This window comes from Brienomyrus brachyistius, chromosome 13, assembly GCF_023856365.1.
Source record: "Brienomyrus brachyistius isolate T26 chromosome 13, BBRACH_0.4, whole genome shotgun sequence".
Taxonomy (NCBI): Eukaryota; Metazoa; Chordata; class Actinopteri; order Osteoglossiformes; family Mormyridae; genus Brienomyrus; species Brienomyrus brachyistius.
The window spans coordinates 18,483,289-18,500,182 of record NC_064545.1 but is presented as its reverse complement, the minus strand read 5'-3'; the positions used below and the strand labels follow the sequence as shown (position 1 = coordinate 18,500,182).

Sequence of the window (16,894 nt, the reverse complement as noted above, 5' to 3'; positions counted from 1 at the left end):
AGACAAAGAGCCCGGCAACACAGAACCTCAGAAGCATGCTAACAACGTTAGCCTGGGAAGCCGAGTCTTGTTAGAGGTGCTCTGCAGGGTTTCCACATGGCTTAGTTTGGGTGGGGGGTGGGTGGCCATTATGACATATCCATCATGTGTGGTGGGACAGGCATATTATCGACTTACCAATGTGCCGTCGTCGTGATTTGTCAAGCAACCTCCCCAACACCCCCCACCCCACGTCCCCCTAGCACCAGCCTTTTGGAGCCGTGGCCAGATGTCTGTATCAGCGGATGACACTGCTGATTTACGAGGAGATCACAGTGCCGGGGAGCACCACGGGACGGCTGGCTGCACGCCCCACAGATCCCGGGCCTTGGCGATGGCCGGGGGACGACATTGTTTCTGTGCCGTCTGCCACACTCCCTCGCAACGAGGAGGATTACAAGTGAGAAGCAAGGAAAGGGGGCATTAATAATCACACTGCAGCCGGGACCATTGGATTCCTGTTTTATTACTCTCAACACTGACAAACAACAGCAATCTAACATAGAAAAAGGACAGGTTTCATATCGGGGAGGGGGGGCAGGGGTATTTGTGGGTGACAGGAGTGGAGGCTTAAACTGAAAGTCACAGTCACAACAGCAGGCTGGGTGGTGGTGTACTTTTTTGGATGCTTGCATGCAGCCTCGGGAAAAGGTTGTGTTTTTGGGTGGAGGGAGGGGTAGGAGGAAGAAGTGGGGGGGGCGGGGCGGAGTGGCAGGTGCATACAGCTGGGCGGCGATGCCCCCGCCCGCGTCCCACGAAGAGGCCCCTCCCTGATGTGCCTTCACTCCCGCATGTAAATCCGTGTGCAGACCACATCGTCAGCCCCGAAGATCTGCATCAAGAGAGGGAGGTCTGAGCGCCGGCAGAGTACTCAACTGGTTGGTTGAAATAAAATGTTGGTCTGGATTTTTACTTTCTAGACCTGAACAGTGATACATGAAATTGCCAATTGATCAAGATCATAAAGCTTTACTTTGCATACTTGGAATTCTTGATTCCAGGGACATGGTTTTTATATGTCATCCTGTGCATTTTCTTTAAATGATGTTGTATATTCCTATTCTCTGCCTGTTTGCCTTGTGCTGCCCCTTATATTGTTATGTGTAGAAGCCGAAAGTATGATTTGAGCACCTCTCTACTGTCAGTTCTGCAACTGGCAGAGAAGAAGCCAATGTCAGCCCGGGGGTCTCCGCTAATGTCTGTCTATGGAAGCATCAAGCTGGGCAGATCTCAAGTCAAGTCACATATGAGTTCGAACCCAGCTACCAAACTGGACATTTCCCTCATTATCCATCTCTTTCACAATATTTGCAATTTCAAGATATGGGTAAATTTTTCAATTTATGAAACATATGCCGGAGTATTCGCTTCTAGTTTAGTCCAACTAATCATCAGTGGGACTGTGCAATCTCCGCTCGGCTAGGGAGAGAACGGACACCTTTTTTGAATTAAGTGTTTTGCAAGCCTTATGGGGGTTGTGAAGGTTTTTCAAGTGTGACCAGGCAGAAAGAAGCTTAGGGACTCGGGTATATTTAGATGCCCATTTATGAGAGTTCACCAGGCGGTTTCCTTGACTCCTGCACATTCGTTTCTACTGGGAGATGTCATTAAAGAGCAGAATAGCTGCAGCTTCCATGTGACGGGAGAGGGACAGGGATGGAGAACAAGGGCACCAGCCAGCTGAATGCCCCCTCCCCACCCTGACCCTGTCTCCGTGGAGCAGGGAGTCGCTGCCATTTGGGAAGGGACTGAGAAGCTGGCACGGCACTGGGGAGCATCTGTGACGTGCATCTGAAAGACTGGGAGGGCCAAGAAGCCATAAGGCAGGTCAAAGCGGCACGCCAAGTGTCCACAGCCCAGAGTGGATAGATCTAAGATAGGATACTTTTATTTGTTATTTCTACAAACAGAAGTAGATATGAATTGTTTTCACATATGCCTGCTTGCTCTTCCATGCAGTGCAGATATAAAGGTAGGAATGGAGTGTAGTGTCTGGAGTTAGGACGTTACTCACGGACCAAACAGTGTTACCCTGCCAACTGTGGGATTTCAACTGGCAACCTTCTGGGCATGGGTACAGATTTCTAACCCTGCCTTTAAAACTGTGTCCAGGCAGGTCAAAAATCCCAGACTGGTGTGACACGAGGTTAAGGTGTGACTCGAGAGTCAGAGTATCCCCGGTGATGGATGCTAAGTGAGAGACAGTGTTGGACACCTGACAGCGAGAAGATGAATGTCAGTCAAGCAAAGGATTGAAAATTCAATGGAGGATCAGGTCCGTTACATAGCCTTCATCACCGAAGCAGCCATGGATGAGTCCAGCGCCTGAGGAGACAGCAAGGAACACTGTCGGCCTTAGCGGTGGCCCATACGAACGTCCTGAAGAAGTAGCCCTTCATTCCTATCTGTGCTCACTCAAGTCTAAGAAGAGTCCAATGAGTTGGGGAGACGATCAAACAGCTCAAGTGTCTATTTATTATCGATGGATAAGGAATGTTATGGTGCCATCACGGGGGGTCCGCCAGCGTAGAAGCTGATGTCTTTGTCGACACACCATATCATTTCCTGATCCGCAATAATGAGTTTTTAAGATCTGGTAGCAGTAATGGCTGGTGATCTTCCTTCCTTTGACCGTCTGCCTTCTCCAGTTGACAATCAGGAACAGAGCTGCTTTTTTTAGCTGCTCAAAGCTGAAAACCAGTAACATCGGCAATGTGAAACGAACAGCTGTTAGTGGCACCAGTGGGCTGGTGAGCGTTTACGAGTCTGAAGCCCTCATTACTCTCTGAGGATTATGATCCAAAAATAGATAAGGACACTGACCCAGAGCGTACGCATCACCTCCCGGCTGCCTTAAGGGTTACTTTGGCTCATGGAATTTTATTCTTAAGAGGCATAACCATGGATTTGTTCTCCAGTACATGAATGTGAGAGAGCTGTAGGCTGCTGGTCTGGTTCTCTGGTTAGTACAGCAGGTGTTTACCTGGTCTGAAGTTGAACATGACCCAATCGTTTTACAGCTTATGATCCATTTAACAAGCCTACCAGGTTCATCAGATGGAAACTGTTTGTGCCAAACTTCATGTGAAAATGGTCAAGTGTTGCGTCTGACACATTGTTGAACCGTTTGCTATAGGCGCTGTTTGTCCCCTCCGCTGCCTCTCCCCTCCAGTTGAGGGTTATAGCGTTTCATGTCTGTTTACAGCCCAGAGTGGGCCGTATAGCTGTTAACTGACCAGTAACAATAAAGGAATTGGCTCAGGTCCAAGAAAGCCACAACTGCTGCCATTACTTCGTATGAAGTGCTATTTATGAAGAAATTAAACATGAGCTAGAGTGCCCCCTGCTTATGACCTTCACCACCCAGAGGACTCTCATTCACTAATGCTTTGTTTATAGATCTTCATTTCTATAAACATCTTTATTTCTCGCCGGGATTTCTAAGACATTCCTAGAGGACATTCCTTGACACTAATAAAACGGCCTCCACATTTTATGCCTCCATGCCTCTGGCCTATAACTCACACAGATGTGTTCCACCGCCTACAAAGTTCTTATTCATGCTGCAGGAAATCAGTAATGGTGGAACGGAGACTTTGTTGCTGGTGATAAAATGGTGTGCATGCTTATTTCAGTCACGTGAATGGGCAACATGGTTCTCCCACTCCTGATAAACATTCTTTTTCGTAGGAAGACCTTTGAGCCATATTTTAATTGAGAGCCGGCCGCAGATGAGACAAAGTCTTCTGTTGCGTTTAAGCCTGACTCGTCAAACTTTCTAACTGTGTTGACGACGTTCGAGAAATTGTTACATAAAAAATAGTGCCTTTTCAAAGTGATTCTTTGAAAGTGCTTGACAGCGGTTACATTAGCATGTGACTGGTATGCGGGGGTTGCAGGCTTGTGTAGGTGTTACTCACTAGGATCAGCTCATCGCCCTTCAGCTCTCTGCTCCAGTAAGTCTTGGGGCCGTCCCCATTTACTAGTGTCTGCTTACAGTAGATCTTGCTCTCGGTCTCCCAGATGGGCAGACTCTGGAGATGAGATCAAAACAGGGGTTAGATAGGACAAGAACATTTTCTGCCTGGGGAGCATTCTCATAAAATGGGAGGAGAGATCTTGCACACAAACTTTCTTTCCGTTCACTCAAGCCACAGCCGTCTGTCACATTATCTTTGAGGTTGTTATTAATTCGTATCAGTCTCCTTGAACAACCCATTGTTTTTACATAGCCTAACCAAATCCTTCCCCATAAACCATAAACCACAGACAAAACGACATAAACTCTCTCTATATAATTTAAAAGAGAGCCCTTGGGTATTCAGGTGACTTGATTAATTTGGATCTCAGTAGGTCTTCCTGTCTTATACAGAGAAGTCCTCCCACAAAACTTCTTCACGTTCAAAGGTCAACCATTCTCCACACATTTGATTTAATAACATTTTTAGTGAATGGGTGGATTAATGGCATTTGTACGCCAAGAATAATGACTCGGATAATAGCTAAAATGAGTGGGAAAACAGAGGGGTTGTGAATTAAGTTCTCAAACTCAGCAACCTATTGGAAGACGACAGCCAAATACAGCTATAGTTAACAACGCAAAGCCCAACTATACCCCGGGGATAAATGATCTTATTATGATGGTAGTAGTACATTGTTTCTCAGACATTATTTCATTTTGACAAGAATGGCTGCATGGAGTGCTTAGAGACTGAATTCTTTAGCTAAAACTGCATTGCTGAAGAAAACCACAACACCATTAAACATCACTCTAAAAAAAATGAGTTTCATTTCTTTGATCCTAATTTTTCTTCTGTTTTAATAGCCATCTATTAGCTTACAAAAGCATGTTCTATGCACATATGTACTTGTTACCCGAGCTCTGGGGTAAAGATTTAATTTTCTTTATGAAACCAGTCTGGTTTTATGGAGGGTTTTCATTATGAAATGAAATGTCACTGATTTCAACGGGACGATTATCTCACTGCTCAGGTCAGGACATTTGTAATCGACAAACTTAATGGGTTGTAAAGAGTTGTCCTTCTGAGCATAAAAAACAGGTGAAAGGGAAAGACAACTTCAAATCAGTTTGCCACAGCTTAGCTGTCAAAGGTAAGAGGTACATTTAGCAGCTTCTGCTAGCCTTTCAATGTGTTCTGAGGCCGGGTGACAGCATGAGGCTGATGCCCTAACCTCACTTGACCTGTTTCTCTACAGGGATGTGTGCTACTGTAGCCTTTTCCATGTCGTCAAATGAACCCATGGGCTGAAACATACACCACCTTCCTGCTTTGATTGATAAAACAAGTTGTCTGCTATTGCCAGCTATTTATGTGGAAGAATGGACTGGATGAAGGAGGGTTAGATAGGACAAGAAAGACACACTTCACGTCAGGAAATACAGGCCCATGGCTCATTAGGTAGTTGAATTCTATATAAAAGAGCTATAATTCAATGTCCACGTGTAGCGCAGCAGTATTTGCCGCTGCGGCAGAGAATGACGTCATCCGTTTGTGAACATATGTCTCAGACACACGGCAAACCTTTAAAAAATGTCCTTGACTGTAAGGTTTGCTATAGCCATGGTGACAAGAGACAGATTGCAAACTAACCTTTTTGTTCTGCTGTGGTTATTCTTTCATTGTTATTTTTATGTTGTGTTAAGGTCCATCCATCTTCTATCCAGTTGGGGGGGGGGGGGGGGGGGACCGATGCTGAGTCGAGACAGCATCGGACATAAGGCTGCAATATATCAGCCTATTTTTCATCCATCCATCCATCCATCTTCTATATCCGTTTCTTATATACAGGAACCAGCCTATTATCATTATTATTATTGTTGTTGCATTGTTAATTTATTTTTTTATGTTTTGTTGCTGCTATTGTTATTATTGTGCTGGTGAGGGGTTAATGCTGGCCACACGTTTCTACAAAATCTCTGTCCTCCATAACACATCTTGCCCCACTGTCTCCCTCCCATGCCACTGCTGCAGGTGGGCAATGTTGAAGACTGTCTCCATAGCAACAGGCCCAGCGAGGTTTCCCAATTTGTCAAAGGCCTTTTCGCGTTGTGTCGTGGCAGGCTGCATCCGGCTGGGCTGAGAAGAAAGACTCTGCGGCTATCACTAACACCGCCGCCGTTCAGCCGGGCGGCAGTGCAAACGTAGCGCATTTTCTGCTGTTGTTCGTATGGGCATCCAACTTCAAATACATTTCCAGATTTGAAGCAGGACCGGTGTCTTATTGCAGATCCTGCCCCCCCCCCCCCACTTCATTCTTCTTTGTAGTTAGCAGAAGGGCAGGTCCCTGGTAAAAACCTGAACCCAGGTGGTATGTGGATGTCTTGTTTCCACTCCTGCGGCAAGCTGGTAATCAGCATCAGTGTATAATTACCATGAAAGAATCTTTAAGAGAGACAACCCCCCACCCCAAATCCTATTCTCTGAAGCCTGAAAACTGAGCAGAGATTATAACCTCTTCCCAGAGTTAACAAGGCATTGTCTTTCGGTTGCAACTTGTAATCCCCATGCTCACAACCTCTGGGGCTGGTAGTCTGGAAAGAAAAACAGCTACAGGTACCAAGCACTGGTGATGACAGACACCACAGACACCAGTCCTGGGTATACTGGTGTCATTGGACCACAGACATTTTTCCTCACTACTCAGAGATAACCATCAGCCTTTAGTAGATGAAGGTAACCAAGATAATGATTACAGATACCAGTATTATATACCAGTACTACGTAACAACACATACAAAATACTTTCTGATCATAGATATCTGCTGACACCAGCTGGAGGACAGAGACACACACATCATTTTCCTTGGACTCTTTGTTTTTTCAAATTAGGTCGAGTTTCACCCTAATTTTCACATGATCCCAGACGGAGAGAAGTGGAGCATGGATGAAGCGTTCTCCTGACGTGTCATTAGAACGCAGGCAGCCGTAGGGTGATTTAAATTCCAGGCTGGACGGTCAGACGCTTTGAGAGACTCATGACGATACAGCACTTAAGATTCCTGCACAGAACGAGCACCCAAGGGCTTCTGGGAAGAGAGGCGGGTGAGTAGAATCTCATAATTATGAAGTCCCTGAATTCAGTGCCGTAGGATTTAGGGCAGTGGTGCATCATCGTGGTTAATATGGGCTTGTAACCTGAACGGCGCTAGTTCTAGTCCCAGGAGACAGGAGGCTCTCCAGTGAAACATCCAGCCATATAAATGGGTACAAACCGAGGCACTTTGGACAAAAGTCTCCAATAAACAGCTGAATATGATGCCACTTCTTCCATTACAAATGTTGAGAAATGCGACAGAGGTTAGCTGCTTCGTGATTAAGGAAAATCGAGGTCAGGTAGAAGGTGATGACCTTTTAACCGTGAGGCTTGACAATTCCAGTAAACATCTTCACTCTGAAGCTGTTTAGTGGCATCTGCATAATTATGTATGTTCCTGTTAATCCATTATTGAACTTTCCAACATAATTCTCACCAGAAAATACTGGACAGAGGTTAAGAATGTCCTCAGAAAACACAGCCAAGGTGCATCTTTCCCATGAAATAGTATGATTTCAGATCCTTTTAAAGACGACGGTTAATATCACAGAACCATATACCTCCAAAATGGGAATAAAATCTTAAAAACCAGTTTTAAAATGAAGGGGCTTCATTTGCACAGCTAGTGCAATGGTGAGACCCTTACTGGGAACAGGGGTGCAAGGAAAACCTATGTTAAGTGATATCAAATGATATTTTCAAATGTGTCGACTGAGTGACCAGGCTAGTGATGACTGTCGCGGTGTGACGACGGTGTAATGACACAAAGAACCTGACAGGGGAATCTCTCTGCCACTTGCAAGCTGGGAAGACATCATACTAAAAAAGTTAAACTTTATAGGCCGCTTACGCTGCACGCAAAGACTTTGCTTTTACTCTCAGAACATCTGACTCATACTGACTTTGCTGATCAAAGCTGACGGGCTTTGATTTAAAACCCAGCGGTTTTCAATGAGTTGGATAGGATTTATACTAACGAGGATCCCAGGTCTCCATTTCGGCCCAGCTTCAAGAGCTCCTCGTTCGTCATGCTCTGCACATCTCAGATAGTGATGGGCATCTAAAATGTATGAGCTTCCTACAAACTTCAAGGACTGTCCAAAAAAATCAGAACAGGGGTCGCTGACTCATATTTTCTATAGTTTTCCATATATTTTGCTACAAAGAATAATACAATCCTCTACTTTAAAACTAGAATCACTGTCATTCTTGTGCAAGAGAACAATTATTTGATCATTATTAATTATCATCAGCAGATTCTTCCCTAAACCATAATGAGGAGAGGCAGCTACCCCCTCCAACTGAGGAATAACACGACTGGGTTTGTTGTGGGTTTAAGGTTATGGGTGACACTCTCCTCCTGTTTCCATGCCACCTGCCATCTAGGTTGACCTAGATCTGCTCATTGTCCACTACAATGAGTCATGTGACCACGCTGTCGTACCTCCCTGGGAGTCTCCAAGTGGAATCAAAGGCAGCAAAAACAAAACTCCTCTCTAGTGAGGTTATTGTTCTTCTGTAGCACCACGTGGCCCTATCACCTGCCTCCGTTCCCTATGAGTCTCATTCTCACCTTGCATTTCCTCCCATCTACCGTCTCCTCGTCAAACTCATCCCCGACGGTGAAGTTGATCTCTGTAGTGCGCACAGTGGTGGAGGTCTTAATGTAGAAGGTGTCGCCGTTCTGCCGGATCTCCACGTGGGGTTTGGAAGCCGCTGCCCCGGCCACCTTCCTCAGCATGGCGTTCACACCTGAGGGCAGGGTGAAGAGGCAGGGTGAAGAGGCAGGATGAAGAGGCAGGATGAAGAGGCAGGGTTAGCCAGCACTTTGGCTAGAAATGGCTACACAATGAGACAGAGCTCAATACAACATAGGAGCATGACCTGACAGGGAAATCACCTGTAGATGTTCCAGGCTAGGCCGGGCTCGTCAAGGACCTACACCTAACATGTACATTTACCCAGATACCTTACAGGGCGTAATTCATCAGAGAAGATTGCTGTTTCCACTCAGCAGCTGATGCCTGGGAGTTGAGACTGATTCCGAGTGGACCGGTTAACCATTTTTCAGCACAATTAAATGCCTCAGGGGTCCCTGAATGAATCTGTGTATGGACTTTTATGGACACTATGACTGGAAACAGGGAATGAGCAGTCCTGATGGACCGATAATACTGAAACTGGTGCAAAATGACCGGGTGATGATCGCGAGGTATGCTCTGTGTCTTGTGTCGTCGAGGGGGAATGTGCTGATCTCCTGGGGCACACAGTCATCCATCTATCTGTCCAGCTCTCCAGCTTCCCGCCAAATTGCCACAAAGTCCACATGGTTCACATTCCAGCCGGCAGCAGACTCGAGCTGACTACCATTAATCTGCCAAATGATCCGTAGTCGGGTCCATTTTCGAGCTTCTGGTGGAGGCCCCCCTCGTCATTTTTGCCAGTACCCTTGCTTCAAGCCACCAGAGGGCGTAGCTGTTAAAGGACTGGATCGAAGCACAACTCCCAAAAGGGAACCAGATACTTAACTAGTAAAAAAAAGAAACAGTTGTATAAATCGGTAAAGCATAAATGTAATCATTTGGGATTGGTGTCAGCCAAGTAAATAATAGCGTAAATGGCTTCTTCTTAAAGGTTATCGGCATGAAATCAAACTGCCTCGGGAATTTGGAGCTTCTCCTTTGTACCTTTTTTGTTTTTTTTCCCAACACCTGGATTTAATTACCGCCAGGAGTCTGTATGAGCAGTTTGCGTGACGCTCGCCCCGCAATGCCACTCCAGAACCTGAAAGGCATGAAATCTCACTGCGGAAACAAACGCAGGTCCCCCGCACGCCGGCTGGGGTTCAGCAAAATCTGCCGGTACACCCCATACAGAGGAAGAAGAGAGGAAGAGATAACAAAGGACGAGAGGCAATCTGTCCATCTGGCAGCAGGAGTCAGACCCCCCCTTATGCATACGCCTCAGTTTAATATTTAACAGATAAAAACAGCGCCCCCACTTTTTTATAACAATGTCACGTCTGTTTATTTGGGATTCTCTGCCTAGTGTTCTGGGTCCCCTCTCAGCCACCTGCAGATGATCCTGCTGTCCCTGCTGTTGGATAAAGGGGGGGGGGCATCTCTGGGTGTGAGAGGAGAGACCCCAGGGGTGCATGAGGGTCCGGCCAGACAGCCGTGTGGACACCCCAAAACGGCGCGAAGGGATCGGACGCAGAGGACTCACCGAGCGCCTTCAGGAGCTCGTCGAAATTCTCGCTGCTCTTCATCTTCCAAGTGCCGGCGAAGTTGGGCATTTTCTCGGAGTTTTGTGTGCGGAGAAGGCCTGGCCTCCTGGTGCTTGGTGCTCTCCTCTCTGCTCTCTGCTCTCTTGCGGTCTGTCTCCTTTCTCTCTCTCTCTCCCTCTTCCTCTCTCACCTCCTCTCTCCCTCTCTTGTATCTCGCTCACAGCACGCCTCTTACCCTCTCCCGCCCCCTACCTCCCCCACTGCTTCCACCTCTTTCTGTGCCACTAGTTACAGCGAGCGTCTTCCCTCCACATCCCAAACTTCCCGTCCCCCCGGGAGGCCCAACCCATTATCCCTCCAAGGCCATGTTAACAGAAGCAAAGGCACCCGCCCCCCCCCCCCCCCCCAGCATCCCTACTCCCAATTTCCAACATTGACTCTCCCTGTCTGCCACCGTCTACAGATTTTGAAAGTATTTATTCTTGTAATTTTTCTCTCCTACGATTACAATTAAAGACAAACACTATTTCATGATCTGTGCCCTCCAGTTTCTCTCTGTTCCCTCATTTATAAGAAAACATTAATCTTTTTTTCTTCGCTACAGCAGTATTTATCTAAGGTATATGGGCAGCCAGTTCCCCGGGGTTTACCTGAACAGCATCGTTTTTGGAGTCAGTAAAGAACCAGAGACCTCTATCTAGGAGTCCCACAGCAAGATGTGGACTGTATGTACCCTCCAGAGTCCCATACACTTCTGTGGCCAAGTCCTTATGTGGTCCTCTGACATCGCAGAGGCTCTTCATTCTCATTGGCACTGGAAGCCCTTGGGGTCCCTCTCTCCCAGATACCCGGGTTAAAGTTGATGTCGTGTGACCGAGGCTGCACCCAGTGCCAGTATTGTGAAGCGACGCTGCCAGGAGAGTCAGGTCTGAGTGAGAGCGCCATCTGCAGAGGCCACGGGGTCGCTCGCGGTCCGCATCCCTCCAGCTGCGTTTGGGTGTTTACCTCAGCAGCTCTGCCCCGCACCACACTGCATGCTAGCATTAGCGGATAAGCCCCCTGACGGTGCAGAAGGGCAGTCTGTGCAGGGCTCAGCCAAACCTGTGATGTTAGCGGCGCTTTGTAAACACCTTCCTGATGTCTCCTCTGGAACAGAGGCTACCAAGAGCCAGGACACTAAGATCAGGAGTACGAAGAGGCACAAGCCATAAGCTACTGCAGTGCATTTGCACACATAAGCACAGCTAGCCAATCAGCCTTGGATGGAGAACACATGCAGTCCAGTAGAGCAATGTTTCCTAGTCCAATCCTCGAGGATCTACTGACAGTCCATGTCTTTGCTCCCTCCCAGCTCCCAATACGGAGCAAAAATGTGGACTGTCTGGTAGGGAGCTTGGAGGGAATAAAAACATGGACCGACTGTGGGTCCCCGAGGAATGGATTGGGAAACTCTGCTCTAGAGGCAATGAGGGCCTGCCAAGTCAAATCACACTAAACGAGGTGAATTACTCACACGCGCACATACTCACACACAAACGTAAGCATGCTGAGAGACGCACAAGCACAGAAGAGAAACAAGGATGGGACCTCATTATGGGCAGACATTTTAAAGGTTAAGCACTTAACCCCCCCCCCATTCCCCCCATACTGCCACACCCACCTTTATCACTCATTTGCATTATAATTTCCACTGAGCTGAAACAACTGATGAACACTTACATGCTGAAGTCCATTTTGGAGGCTGCAGCTGTTAATCATCTCAAGATGTTCCTTTTTATATAATGTGCCTAAACTAAAACATGAGAACTGTACCCATCAAAACTGAAAAGCAGCTACATTTCATAGGACTCATATTTATCATATTGAGTGAGACCTAACATGCTAGTCACGTTGCAAAAAAATATGTCATTTTTGAGTAAAAATAATGCATTTCTATTCTGTACCTGCTTATCTTTCTTGGGGGGGCATACATTACACAGCACATGCACAAGCAAGGTAGCCTAACAGAATGTCTTTGGACTGCAGATGGAAGGCCACATGAAGCAGGGAAATCATATATGAACATGTTCATTCAAACCCACAACCATACAGACAAGAAGTAACAATACTAACTATAAGAATATATATAGCATTTTCATTTAAGTAAATTAGTCCACCAGTTTTAAACCATAAAAGAGATGCGAGTTATTGTAGTGGAAATGTTTTAAACATGAAATTGTCTGCCTGCGGGCACCATTAGCAGAAAAAGATTAAGGTCATGCTTCTGTTGATCATTGTCAGTGGTATTGATCAGGGCCCCGTTTGTGAAAATACCAGGCATTCCTGATTACTTTAAGATGATACATTGATTAACTGGCGAAACCGGTATTTTTGAGTGATTGTCATGGAAATGACAAAGGTCCCAAGGGGGCTAGGGCTCGGGGCCATTCCCTGTCATGATGTATGTGGTGCGAGTGCTGGAGCCCACTCTCCTCTCCTCTCCTCTCCTCTCCTCTCCTCTCCTCTCCAAGGGAGGCCTCTCTAAATAATGTCCGTCTCGATTCTGCTTTACAGTGAATAAGAGCCATTTCACAGTAGCGCTTGAAATGCACGGTTCTTTCTTACCAAGTGATGAACATGACTAGAATACTACAGCTTGAGAGACGCCGATTTAAATAGCCGAGGACAGGGTCAGCCAGTGTCCCTGGAGCAAGTGGGGTTCTGAGCCTTACTCAAGGGACCAATATTGGTATTTAATGTTTTGTTGGCATTGGGATTTTAACCCACAATCCTCCGAAATAGGAAAGAGGTCCCATGCCCACTGGGTTACACACTGCCCAACGACTTTTGATGGGACAGCATGTAAGTATTAGTAACCAAGCGACTAACTAGGAGAGCAGAGGCAGTCCAGCATCACCATCATCATGACAGGCCCTGTGGTAAAGAAAACACTGATGTCATAGTGTTACCCATCCGCCCCGTGAGTGTACAATAACGCAGATTATATACTAACAGATTGTTTTGAGAATTAAATGCTGAAGAAACCACTGGTGTGTTGGGCACATTACCCAGGCCAGGGGGGGAGCTCTGCTTTCCTCGGGTAATTCAACAATGCATGGAGCAATTTCTCATCACGGGCTACAGAGGAACGCGACAGCAGACCCTCGTGGCAGAATCGGACCTAATGAATCATTCCGCCGCTATGCGAAAGGGCCGCAAACAATGGCCGTGTTTGTTCTGCCTCAGCTCGTGTCTAAGGAGGCACTTTTAAGAGTTAACCGTTAAGCAGACACTGTGCACAGCAGAAAAGTGCTCGGGGGTGTTGGTGAAAGGCTAACAATCCGCACACCTTAAGAAAAAGAGACGACCCCATGGACTCTCCTGCCCCCCTATTGACGAGTGCATTCGTTCTGGCTTGGAAACAGCTGAAGGCCACTCTGAGGCTGCATTCAGCACACCCTCAGTAAGCTCCTATTCATGGCCCCCCCCCCTCGATACCCCCATCTCCACCCCTACCCCACCTCCTCTGACTTCATGCTCTCCGCCCCTTGGGCATAATTGGTTTTTTTTTGATGGCTCTTTATCACTGTCTTCGGGGAGCTTCCCCCACCTTCCCCCAATAACTGCGAAGAATGCACGCACAGATGGGGCACCTCCACTCCGTCACCTCCTCCCCTGAAAAGGTTCCGGTAGGAAGGTCCCGGCTATTCCCAACGGATGCCCAAATCCCGCTGGTGGGCCCATTAATCAATGGATGCGCTTTTCATTGTTTGTTTTTTGAGAGTCGATACTAGAAGGATAACAAGGGAGAATAACAATATTAAGCTGAGGTGGTCAAAGATTTTCGGGGCTTTTGGTTAATGGTTTTAAAGTTAATGGTGAGAGGAGAGTGTAATGAAATGTGAGTCTTGGCATGTGTCATATCTGGAAGGAACAGTACTGCCCATGTGCTAAAACTCATGTGACGAGCATCGACCAATCATGTACCAATTTTTAGAGTCTCTTCTTCTGTTTATGATGACACAAGGCTGAGGCCATGGGGCAGCTAAAGTCACAGTGTTCAGTTTCTCTTGTGCCAGTGTGCACTTGTGTCACCTCAGGACACATGGATTAACTCTGTGCTGATCTGGGGTAGATTGAACTATCAGGCACATTTTTGACAGCAATTTTCCCAGCTCTGTGTGAATTTTATGGGGATGCCGCGGAGGGCGAACCTAAGGGGGAATGACTTTAGTCACAGTCACACAGGCTGCTTATAATTACAGTTGTCTGCAATTGGCAGACAGCAGAGTAATATCTCCGCATAACTGATTCATCGTGTGCATCGAGGCAAAATAAACTGAGGCGAGACTTTAATTTCGCTTATGCCGAAGACCCGCAAGTGAAGTTGCTTGGCTGGAATGAGCGGGAAGGATTGAAGCCCCACTGCGGAGTGGATTTTTCAAACCAGTGTGTTGGCCTAGTTTTCAGCTTGGCAGAGAAACTGCAGGGATGTTTCTAGACTTCCCAACGTGTCTTTATTCTGACATGAACAAGTCAGACTTATGAAGAATCTATTTGCTTACACTGTTCACAGACTCAGACTATGTGTCTCATTTTTTGCTTTTTTTTATTCCATCATTTTTTGCTACCTCTACAAAACAATTTCTGCTTTTACCTCTTAATACAATCCTCATATATTTTAAAAAATATACTGTAGTATTAAGTATATCACACCTAACAATATAAAATGAAATTAATAATTAAAAAAAATGTTTTTGCTGGCATATCAGTCACCCAAAAGAATCGTATTTCAGTAATGCACAAGACAGTGGGTTGGGGCAAAAATGATTTCAATGCATTACATTCAGAAGGCATTTTAAAAGGTTTCAAAACAATCCTTTACACATTCAGACAGAACTCAAAATCTGTTATTTCTACACCTTTTTTTCCAAGGGGTGAAACACTTACTGGGAGATTAAGTTACCTTTCAATCAATGACACATTATGGAGGACATTTATCTTACATTGCGCAGCAAAAACGATATGTTTCATACACAGAGACACACACACACAGAGAATCTGCCCTATATAAGAGAATCCACTGAGGGCATCACATTTCATTCTTTCACCCTGAGTGACTTTGCTACAATACTCTGCAGTGCCCAACTTTATCTATAAGCTAATTTGTATGCTTCAGTCAGGCAATTTAGAAACTTCAGAAACCTTTTTTTGTGTGTTAGTTCTGCTTGGTTCACCTGACCTGACTGTTGCTCCTTCTTAAGAACAATGTGATTTAATTGAGTCTTGGGACTGTGTCTGTGCTGCACAGCTTTTAAAAGGCCCCACATCCTGTCCTCTTTGGTGTCATCACATTTCGGGAGACTACAGCAGGGGTGTGTTTTAAACTGCCCTTTCCCTTCATAATCTGCTAATCATAGCCCAACAGGTGTAGAGTCGTTCTCCCTGGACGTGATACATGTGGCGCCTAACTATGCTCACATAATCATACACAACAGCCTGAAAGTCATTTATTTTCAGCCACATTTCGGAAATAACAACATTGCCTCTCCTGAATCCACCACGCTGTCTTTTGTTCTGTAGACATATACTTATCCCCACGGAAAGAAGTGCTTGGGAAGACATCAAAGACACTTCTGGGTTTGACTGGAGGACACTAAGCCGTGTGTCTCTGCAATTCGCTAAGCTTCGCAGAGCGACGCAGGAAGCTCCTGCTGCAGTGGGTGATAATCTATTTTAGGTCGCCTGCTGCTGCAGGCTTAATCTTAAGAAGATTTCTATTGGCTTTTTTTTGCCATAATGGGACTTTCATGCTTGAAATATCGAGGACTAAAAGAATTTAGTAGCTAAACCTACATGACAAACTATAATTAGAAGACAAAGTAACAAGAAATATTCAAGGAAATATAAGTTTCATTTGTTGTTATGGCTTTGTAGCCACGGCGCAAGTCATATGGCCTTTACAATCCTATCTTATTATGAATGTTAAAATGCATATGTTAAGAGTTAAGACTAAGCCACAGGCTTTAGCTGAAGGCTACGACAGACAAATTAGTGTGTGTGTATGTATATATATATATATATATATATATATATACACACACACACACACACACACACCGTTGGTAATGATTATGCAGGGTTGTTAACTCACGCATCCGGCATCGCACTCACGTTTTCTGACTCTCACGCTCATGCAAGAAATCTCACAGCAAATGTATATTATTCTATCATAAACTTAAAATTAGCTACATCAAAAGCACTGAGGTAGTTTGCAAATTCTACAGACTATTGATAAGGTAATAAAACTGCTACATACATGTAAATGCTTGTGTAGAACTGTCTCGAATTGAAAATCCCATGTCAACCAGCTGAAATTGGCAACACTAAATTATGTATGAATAATATGTCTATTCAAATAGCACACGATGCATATAACCCTAATACATTACAGGTCCATAATCTCTAGTAAGCACGAGACTTGTTTGCCCACTGTAACCAAATTAAAAGAATTCAAAGAATTAAAAGAAGCTGGTTTAGAACAGGTTCCAGCTCCCAAAAAAACGCGGGAAAGACGAACGGTTCAGCGTCTTT

At 45.6% G+C, this 16,894-nt stretch overlaps 1 protein-coding gene across 1 annotated transcript; it reads right to left on the bottom strand.

Moving 5' to 3' along the window:
- Window positions 1-486: 486 nt before the first annotated feature.
- Window positions 487-10,540, bottom strand: crabp1a (cellular retinoic acid binding protein 1a). The gene is made up of 4 exons (XM_048973579.1): window positions 10,321-10,540; window positions 8,669-8,847; window positions 3,960-4,073; window positions 487-871 (listed from the first exon to the last, which is right to left on the bottom strand). Exons 1-4 carry the CDS (start codon window positions 10,388-10,390, stop codon window positions 821-823), a joined length of 414 nt encoding a protein of 137 aa, XP_048829536.1. The 5' UTR covers window positions 10,391-10,540; the 3' UTR covers window positions 487-820.
- Between the last annotated feature and the right edge of the window lie 6,354 nt (window positions 10,541-16,894).